Source organism: Malania oleifera, chromosome 1, assembly GCF_029873635.1.
Source record: "Malania oleifera isolate guangnan ecotype guangnan chromosome 1, ASM2987363v1, whole genome shotgun sequence".
NCBI lineage: Eukaryota > Viridiplantae > Streptophyta > Magnoliopsida > Santalales > Ximeniaceae > Malania > Malania oleifera.
The window spans coordinates 144,241,234-144,252,023 of record NC_080417.1 but is presented as its reverse complement, the minus strand read 5'-3'; the positions used below and the strand labels follow the sequence as shown (position 1 = coordinate 144,252,023).

Sequence of the window (10,790 nt, the reverse complement as noted above, 5' to 3'; positions counted from 1 at the left end):
CATGTTGACTCGGTTTTCAGGCACCCGAACCTGTTTTGAACGAATCTCCCTCGGGCACCTGAAGCTATGTCAGAGCACTTTTTAACTACTTGAGCGATTGAGCGATTACGTTCAAAAGAGGGGTCGGGTGACCGAAAGGCCTAGTTTGGTTAACCGAACTGTGAGCCGGGCACCCGAACTATCGAACAAATGCCACTGCCTTTGTTTCAGCCAACTGACAAACCCTTCGGGCACCTTAACCTCTAAAAGTTGAATTTTTGATTGCGTCTGTTCAGGCACCCGAACCGCTGGTCTGGCACCCAAACCTTGCAGGATAAAATATTTTTTACCAAATTTTAAAATGGGGTAAAATGGGTTAATATTCTTAATGGTCTTTTAAAAAAATTTAATTATACCCAGTGTGTCCTCAACGGTCAAAAATTTCTCCTTGCCTATATATACCCATTCATTTATCATAATTACTAAGGATTAGCAAACTAGATTAGGGTAAAATTATCTCAACTTTCAAAACCCTATATTAGCCAAATACTACTTCATAAGACTCGCACACTCCATATTTTTTGATCCTTCAAGTGTTGTGAGTATTACTAAACCTATTGTGCTTAATCTTACTAACTAGAACTCTCATTTGGATTATTACTTAATTGATTTTCTTTGAGAGTTTAGCATTAAAGTTCTTCCACCGATTTCATTTGATAAATCTTGTGTGGGAAGACTTTGAGAGTTGTGGTTACTGCATTGTCATTGCAAGATACCCAAACCTATATTTTTGTGTGCCAAAATATTTTTCAAAAGCTAGTTTCTCAAATAATTCCATTGTACTTTTTATATTGAAATATCTTATTGAGTTTGTTTGAATCAACTTGCTTAGCATATTGAAACCTTAATTTGATATTATGATATTCAAATATTGTGTTTCAAATCTTGCTTATATACACACTCTAGATTTTGATTGATTATACTTGATTGAGTGGTTAACACACATTAGAGCACTGAACATATTTACATATTATTAGTGCTTGCAATATTAATTGAGCTGTACAGGTGCACATATCTGCTTGTGTAGAAGCGTATTTCTGTGTACACATTTTATACACATTTTTTGTATTCCAGGCGCAAGCCTGAAGAGGGAGACTAGCCCTGTGGAATAGTCCTAGACTAGCTTAGACCATGTTAGGAAAGCTAGTTGTGTCATCCTATTAAGGCGTGTTGGTTGAGGTCAGTCCCTTGAATTGACTTGGTTGTATTAGGTGTCGCTCCACCTATTTAAGTGAGCATTATAGTGGTAATCCTTGTGCTAGTGTTGGTAAGGTGGGGACATAGGCACAGTTGGCTGAACCCCAATAACATATCGTACATACTCTTTACATTTTTGCACTTTACCTTTATTGCACTTGTATGTTTATTTTTGATTGTGTAGACTGACCCTGGGTTGGATTGTACTATTAAAAAAACCAGTTAACCTAGACAACAAATTTTTAAATACCCAATTCACCCCCCTCTTGGGATTGCGCCAAATCTATCAAAGGTAGTGTTGTGAGAAGCAACAAAATCCACAAGCCACTTTTATCGGTGGACGCGTTGGTAGCGGCACAATTTACAGAATTCACTCCTTAAACTGAGTGACAAGTCTTGGCCGAGTGGCCCACTTTGTCACACGGCCGAAAAATAATCCAGGACTTACCAGACTGCTCCTTGCGAATAAAACGACCAAAGTTAGGGCGATGTTGACCATAGGAACCTGGGCTAGAATGTTGGTTGCAATTGAATGTGGACGCGGTAGGGCAGTGGTGAGTGGTGTTTGCAGTGGCAACCAAAATGAAACTGGAAGCATCAACATGTCGCAAGTTACTTTCGTGGCCAACCAGCATGTCATAAAGCTCCTTAAACATAAGAGAAGTATCACATGCCCGAATAGGAACTGCAATCTCACGGAATTTAGGACCAAGATGATCGAGGGCATACAAAGTAATGTCACTTGCTGAGATGAGAGAGTCAATCACAACAAGTTCATCAACTAAAACCTTGACGACATGGAGATACTTCGAGGCTAAGTGGGACTCTCGCTGAATGAGAGTCAACTCTTCCTTAAGTTGCATAACACGAGTGCATGAACGATTGGCGTACAATCATTGCAACTTGGACCAAGCCTCATGAGCAATGGTTGATGTAACGACCAGCTTAATAAAATGGGGGGTTTTTTTTTTTTTTTTATACATACTATGATTATCTACATGCTCTAATATCCTATTGAGTTAAGTTCATCCATAAACCTAAGTAGCAAGAAGCAGAAACTGAATAAACACATCCATATACGTTATGTACAATACCAGAGTGCTAGTATGTAATCTCTGAATACACATGTATTACTGTTCCCAAAATAACCTCAACTGGTGAGGGCTACACAAAAATGCTCTCAAAAATGATACCCACTCTGCTGACAGGGCACTACAGACGCCCTTTTATTTGCGAGCCTGATCTGCTCGTCTACCTGGATCACCTGAAAAATATTTCAACACTGGGATGAGCCAACGCTCAGTAAGAAGAAATATGCTATTACTAGTGTGTGGCAAATGAGCTAACAATAATGTGCTAAATCTGATTTCATATAAACATGTATAACTGGATAGGTTAAGTACTGTTTCAGTAAGAAAATGCATCCCTTATCCATGTTGCTTAACATAACAGTATTGTAAGTTATAACTCAAAATACTTCTAATGTACATAAGTAGGGTCCCCGAACCAGTAAATCCATACGTATGTAATAATAACTGAAACTGTTCCCTGTGGCTATCTGTGTCATGACATGCCCCTCATGACGAGGTTGTGCGGCACGTAGGCTGGATTTACCCTAACTGGCCAACCAAGAATAAATCACCGAACTCCGTCAGTCGACCTGCCCACCTCAACCCATATCTGGATAGGGAGCCTAACCTCTTCAAGGGCCTAGGTGGTCGACTTTACCACGTATATCTGAATAGGTGGTTGCACTCATAAAGTAACATAGTATCTGTAGCAACGGTACCGTGCTCTGTAGCTGCAAGTCCAACAGGGTCTGATATCATATAATATATTTCTATACATAACTAACTGATTTACCATGATTCTGAAGTATCGAAATAACCATGATGCTGCATAACGTACTAAAATATGAATAATCATAACATGGAACTGCATATTCGTAATACTGGAATTCGTATAATCATGGTACTAAAATAACGTAAAATCATGGTACTGAAATCTATAAGATCATGATACCAAAGTTTGTATAACCATAATACTGAAATTCATAAAATCAGGAAACTAAATTCGTAAAACATATCCCCGTACCATATACATAATCACAAGCCACACCATACTAAAATACATAATTTTCATAAATAAATAAACTGTATAATATTTAGAAATTTCCTAGTATAGCATATTTCCCTTACCTGACTACTGGAAAGCCCCTAGGGAATACAAGTCCAACACTCGTAGGGCCTCTTACAAAACATCCTGAAACCAATATTTGTCAGAACTAAATATCAGTATTTTTCTGCCTGTATCATTTCCTATAACTTCCATAAGGCCAAAGGGAGACTAAAAGGCCTTACCCTGAATTTGGGATGATTTCCAACTCCGATTTCCCGATGATCCGCTCCGGTAGATGCGTGGAGAACTCTGCCAGGAGCATTGTAGTAGCTTCGAGTCATCGATTCGGCGACCGGTGGGGCCGAAAATGAAGAGAGAAGGGAGAGGGAGTCGTAGAAGAGAGAGACGAGAAAGAGAGAGACAGCGGCGAGTGAATGACAAAAATCCCGAGTTTCCACAATTTATAGGACCGGGTTCGTCGACGAGACACATCACTTCGTCGACGAATCCTTCAGTAAATTCGTCGACGAAACCCTGTGTTCGTCGACGAAATTCAGAGAAACTCGAACCGTCTCTCGGTATTTTCTCGTCAACGAAACCTTGTGTTCGTCGACAAATTCTGAAGACCTTCGTCGATGAAACCCTATGTTCGTCGACGAAGCCTAGTAAATTTCTTAAAATTAAATTAAATTATTTTATTCTTCAAATTGCAATGTCGTCGACGAATGCGGACGGCCTTCTTCTATTTCTGTATCTATTTTCTCTCCCTTTTAATTATTAAAATTCTATTATTCTTCGGGTCACTATAGTTGAAGTGGCAATGAGCGGAATAACCAATTCAGAGACAGATGCAAGGATGACATGAAGGATTAACTTATCTTGCCGGAGCCAACGCTTGAAAGCCGAATTAGATACACTTGCAGATCGAAGATGAACTGGTAAAAGAGGTGCTTCGTAATGGACATACGGTAGTACTGTCAAGATAGGCATGGAGGTCATAGTCAATGAGCAATGACATCAATGGGGCACGCTAAGAAGGGTTGTTGGAAGGGGTAAGCTTCAAAGGAAGCTGGAAGCCGACATTGATGGCAATAAGAGGAGAGTTACCACTGCCAGAAAGCTCAAGAGTGTTGACAATGAAGGACTCAGAGGAAATGACCATTAGGAAAAAAAAAAAAAAAACTCGTTAGAGAAAGAGCTCTGATACCATATAGAAAATACATAACATTTTCATTGATGTAGAGATGTCCTATGTATAGGACTTGTACAAGGTATAGTTGTTACAAATTCAAAAGTATTTAAATATCAAATCAAGAAGATCATAACTATCAAATACAAACAAATATTCAAGTAATACAACTGAAAAATCTCATATCTTCGCTGACAATCAGATATCAGTCAATTTTCAACTGTTTGGATTCTCAGCAATTCAGCAATCGGCAAAACCATCGATGGATTGTTGAAATCGTTGATGGTTTTCTCCTAGAAAATGTTCTGCCTAAAACTATTGAAACAATCGTCGAAGGATATATAGAAATCGTCGACAATTTGCTTTTAAACAACACAATTTCTTTTATATGAATATCTAAAAAGCATGAACAAAATAAAAATAAAAATGACTATATTGTTCATACTCATAGACTTGCTGGGTTGATATGGACATGTCCAATCCACATGTATATCATAATATTTTATTGAATGTTGCAATGCATATCATATTTCATTTTATTTTACAACTGCATGAAGGTGCTTTTTTGAATGTGCTATAGACTGATTTTTTAAATAGGGGTGATTGCACCAAAATCATTTCCCTAATTATATTATCATAATATAAAAATCATAAAAAAAATCGAAGATTTCATTACAATTTTTAAAATGACAGGTCAAAAAGAAAATGTGATAATTAATCTAATCAATTCATTTCAATTTTACTTAATTAACTCCAGTATTTTAGTCTTACATTAAAATTAAATTTTTGATTCAAAGATATGATTAAAATTTTAATATCTTAAACGTAATACATAATAATATTGAGATCTGATAGGATCCTATCCTAATTTGCTTCTTTTGCTAGGTCATTTAAAATTTTATAAATATTTCTATAGTCAAAATTTAAGATTTTTACATGAAGAGGTCTTATATTAAAAAACAGAGGGAAATGAGAAATGTGGTCGGCGGTGGCCAAGTACAAGCCTGTTATTCATGACAAACTTTAAGAGTTTTTTTTCTGATGTTAACTTTTTTAAAATAAATATATTAAATAATACCTCATTCTGGGACGTATTTCCCAGAATAACTCTAACGTAATCTCACTACTCTGAGTAGCGAGATTTAAACAAATCTCGCCACTCCGAGTAGCGAGATTTAACCAAATTTCACTACTTGGAGTAATAAGATTTGCCACGTGTTAGTTTGGGGAATTATTTTTCAAAAAAATATTATTTAATATATTAATTCAAAGTTCAGGATCATTGATCCATTCTTATGGGTTTGGATTATTTCTTGGCTTGGTTCCACTTTAGAGACTCAGTTTGGGGTTTCATTGTTTCAGTGGTGAGACATTTCAAGATCTCTGGAATTTCTTGTCCCCCATTTTGGTGTTCTTCTGTTGGGTCTTTAAATGTTCCTGAGTTTTTATTGTGCTGGGTTCAATTCGTGTGTTCACGATTGTTCCTTGTGCTCGGGTTGTTCAGCTGTTGGCAATTCTCCTTGTTTGATCCGTTCTTTGAGTTACTATTCAACTCTTTCTCGTTTGTGAGGACTATTTTGAATTTCAAATTCAGGCTCATGGTTCGATGCGCTCAGCTGTGCGCTACGGCTTGTGTTAGTGGAATTAATTAAAGTGTCAGTGTGGGTGCTTTTGTGAGGTTTGGCGCTGGCAGAGGTTATCACGTGCTTGACCCTTTGGAAGAAAATAAAATTTCATATTATATTTTGTTATGTCTGCATTCACATTTCACACTGGCTTTGCAGTGTGAGGAACTCTCTCTCTCTCTCTCTCTCTCTCTCTCTCTCTCTCTTTGATATTATTATATAGAGGGGGGGTCATTTCATTTCCGCATAGAGTACTACAATTTCTATGCTCTGGAGCTTCTGGGAAATCCAGGGATAGACTTTTTTCCCATAGCCTTTTCCCTTTTTGTTTGATTTTTTTCTTCTTTTGTGCTCTTCTATCGCCCCTTCCCTTTTCAACTCCATCGAATTCTGTTCAAAACCCACTTATCATTTTTTAAAATATATATTAAATAATATTTTTTTAAAAAATAATTCCCAAACTGACACGTGGGAAATCTCGCTACTCGGAGTAGCGAGATTATGTCAGAGTCATTCTAGGAAATACTTCCCAGAATGAGGTATTATTTAATATATATTTTTTAAAAAAAGTTAAAACCAGAAAAAACTCCGCAGCGCACAGCTGAGCGCATCGAACCACAAGCCTGAATTTGAAATTCAAAATAGTCCTCACAAACAAGAAAGAGTTGAATAGTAACTCAAAGAATAGATCAAACAAGGAGAACTGCCAACAGCTGAACAACCCGAGCGCAAGGAACAATCGTGAACACACAAATTGAATCGAGTATAATAAAAACTCAGGAACATTTAAAGACCCAACAGAAGAACACCAGAATAGGGGACAAGAAATTCCAGAGATCTTGAAATGTCTAACCACTGACACAATGAAACCCCAAACTGAGTCTCTAAAGTGGAACCAAGCCAAGAAATAATCCAAACCCACAAGAATGGATCAATGATCCTAAACTTTCAATGAATATATTAAATAATATTTTTTGAAAAAATAATTCCCCAAAGTGACACGTGGCAAATCTCACTACGCCAAGTAGCGAGATTTGGTTAAATCTCGCTACTCCAACTAGCGAGATTACGTCAGAGTCATTCTGGGAAATACTTCCCAGAATGAGGTATTATTTAATATATTTTTTAAAAAAAAGTTAAAATTGGAAAAAACTTTGTGTTTGACCCTTTGGAAGAAAATAAAATTTGATATTATATTTTGTTATGTCTGCATTCACATTTCACACTGGCTTTGCAGTGTGAGGAACTCTCTCTTTCTCTCTCTGATATTATTATGTAGAGGGGGGGGGGGGGTTCATTTCATTTCCGCACAGAGTACTACAATTCCTATGCTCTGGAGCTTCTGAGCAATCCAAGGATAGACTTTTTTCCCATAGCCTTTTCCCTTTTTGTTTGATTTTTTTCTTCTTTTGTGTTCTTCTATCGCCCCTTCCCTTTTTAACTCCACCGAATTCCGTTAAAAACCCATTTATCATTTTTTAAAATATATATTAAATAATATTTTTTTTAAAAATAATTCCCAAACTGACACGTGGGAAATCTCGCTAATCGGAGTAGCGAGATTTGGTTAAATCTCGCTACTCCGAATAGCGAGATTACCTCAGAGTCATTTTGGGAAATACTTCCCAGAATGAGGTATTATTTAATATGTTTTTTTAAAAAAAGTTAAAACCGGAAAAAACTCCGCAGCGCACAGTTGAGCGCATCGAATCACGAGCTTGAATTTGAAATTCAAAATAGTCCTCACAAACAAGAAAGAGTTGAATAGTAACTCAAAGCATGGATCAAACAAGGAGAACTGCCAACAGCTGAACAACCCGAGCGCAAGGAACAATCGTGAACACACGAATTGAACCGAGCACAATAAAAACTCAGGAATATTTGAAGACCCAACAGAAGAACACTAGAACAGGGGACAAGAAATTCTAGAGATCTTGAAATGTCTCACCACTGAAACAATGAAACCCCAAACTGAGTCTCTAAAGGGGAACGAAGCCAAGAAATAATCCAAACCCATAAGAATGGATCAATGATCCTAAACTTTCAATGAATATATTAAATAATATTTTTTGGAAAAATAATTCCCCAAAATGACACGTGGCAAATCTCACTACTCCAAGTAGCGAGATTTGGTTAAATCTCGCTAGTCCGAGTGGCGAGATTTGTTTAAATCTCGCTACTTTGACTAGCGAGATTACATCAGAGTCATTCTGGGAAATACTTCCCAAAATGACGTATTATTTAATATATTTTTTTTAAAAAGTTAAAATCAGAAAAAACTCCGTGCTTGACCCTTTGAAAGAAAATAAAATTTCATATTATATTTTGTTATGTCTGCATTCACATTTCACACTGGCTTTGCAGAGTGAGGAACTCTCTCTCTCTCTCTCTTTGATATTATTATATATAGAGGGGGGGGGGTCATTTCATTTCCGCACAGAGTACTACAATTTCTATGCTCTAGAGCTTCTGAGGAATCCAGGGATAGACTTTTTTCCCATAGCTTTTTCCCTTTTTGTTTGATTTTTTTCTTCTTTTGTGCTCTTCTATCGCCCCTTCCCTTTTTAACTCCATCGAATTCTGTTAAAAACCCATTTATCATTTTTTAAAATATATATTAAATAATATTTTTTAAAAAATAATTCCCAAACTGACACGTGCTATTCGAAGTAGCGAGATTTAGTTAAATCTCGCTACTCTGACTAGCGAGATTACGTCAGAGTCATTCTAGGAAATACTTCCCAGAATGAGGTATTATTTAATATATATATTTTAAAAAAAGTTAAAATCAGAAAAAACTCCACAGCGCACAGCTGAGCGCATCGAACCACGAGCCTGAATTTGAAATTCAAAATAGTTCTCACAAACAAGAAAGAGTTGAATAGTAACTCAAAGAATGGATCAAACAAGGAGAACTGCCAATAGTTAAACAACCCTAGAGCAAGGAACAATCGTGAACACACGAATTGAACCGAGCACAATAAAAACTCAGGAACATTTAAAGACCCAACAGAAGAACAGCAGAACAGGGGACAAGAAATTCCAGAGATCTTGAAATGTCTCACCACTAACACAATGAAACCCCAAACTGAGTCTCTAAAGTGGAACGAAGCCAAGAAATAATCCAAACCCATAAGAATGGATCAATGATCCTAAACTTTCAATGAATATATTAAATAATATTTTTTGGGAAAATAATTCCCCAAACTGACACGTGACAAATCTCACTACTCCGAGTGGCGAGATTTGGTTAAATCTCGCTACTCCGAGTGGCGAGATTTGGTTAAATCTCGCTACTCCGAGTGGCGAGATTTGTTTAAATCTCGCTACTCCGACTAGCGAGATTACGTCTGAGTCATTCTGGGAAATACTTCCTAGAATAAGGTATTATTTAATATATATTTTTTTAAAAAAGTTAAAATTGGAAAAAACTCCGTGCTTGACCCTTTGGAAGAAAATAAAATTTCATATTATATTTTGTTATGTCTGCATTCACATTTCACACTGGCTTTGCAGTGTGAGGAACTCTCTCTCTCTCTCTCTCTGATATTATTATATAGAGGGGGGGGGGGGTCATTTCATTTCCACACAGAGTACTACAATTTCTATGCTTTAGGGCTTTTGAGGAATCCAGGGATAGACTTTTTTCCCATAGCCTTTTCCCTTTTTGTTTGATTTTTTTCTTCTTTTGTGCTCTTCTATCGCCCTTTCCCTTTTTAACTCCATCGAATTCTATTAAAAACCCATTTATCATTTTTTAAAATATATATTAAAAAATATTTTTTTAAAAATAATTCTCAAACTGACACGTGGGAAATCTCGCTACTCCGAATAGATTACGTCAGAGTCATTATGGGAAATACTTCCTAGAATAAGGTATTATTTAATATATTTGTTTTAAAAAAAGTTAAAATCAGAAAAAACTCTGCAGCGCACAGCTGAGCGCATCGAATCACGAGCCTGAATTTGAAATTCAAAATAGTCCTCACAAACAAGAAAGAGTTGAATAGTAACTCAAAGAATGGATCAAACAAGGAGAACTGCCAACAGCTGAACAACCCGAGCGCAAGGAACAATCGTGAACACACGAATTGAACCGAGCACAATAAAAACTCAGGAACATTTAAAGACCCAACAGAAGAACACCAGAATAGGGGACAAGAAATTCCAGAGATCTTGAAATGTCTCACCACTAAAATAATGAAACCCCAAACTGAGTCTCTAAAGTGGAACGAAACCAAGAAATAATCCAAACTCATAAGGATGGATGAATGATCTTGAACTTATAATGAATATATTAAATAATATTTTTTGAAAAAATAATTCCCCAAAATGACACGTGACAAATCTCGCTACTCTGAGTGGCGAGATTTGTTTAAATCTCGCTACTCTGAGTGGCGAGATTTGTTTAAATCTCACTACTCCGACTAGCGAGATTACGTTAGAGTCATTCTGGGAAATACTTCTCAGAATGAGATATTATTTAGTATATTTTTTAAAAAAAAGTTAAAATCGGAAAAAACTCCCTACTTGACCCTTTGGAAGAAAATAAAATTTCATAATATATTTTGTTATGTCTGCATTCACATTTCACAGTGGTGTTGCAGTGTGAGGAACTCTCT

General features: G+C 36.6%; 1 protein-coding gene across 1 annotated transcript; it reads right to left on the bottom strand.

Moving 5' to 3' along the window:
- Nucleotides 1-1,613: 1,613 nt before the first annotated feature.
- On the bottom strand, nt 1,614-2,099 carry LOC131149499 (uncharacterized). Its single transcript, XM_058099973.1, has one exon. It carries the CDS (start codon nt 2,097-2,099, stop codon nt 1,614-1,616), a length of 486 nt encoding a protein of 161 aa, XP_057955956.1.
- Between the last annotated feature and the right edge of the window lie 8,691 nt (nt 2,100-10,790).

Bases quoted from the DNA above. Each gene is read 5' to 3' on its own strand.
- LOC131149499 (XM_058099973.1), bottom strand. From the start codon at position 2,099: ATGCAACTTAAGGAAGAGTTGACTCTCATTCAGCGAGAGTCCCACTTA.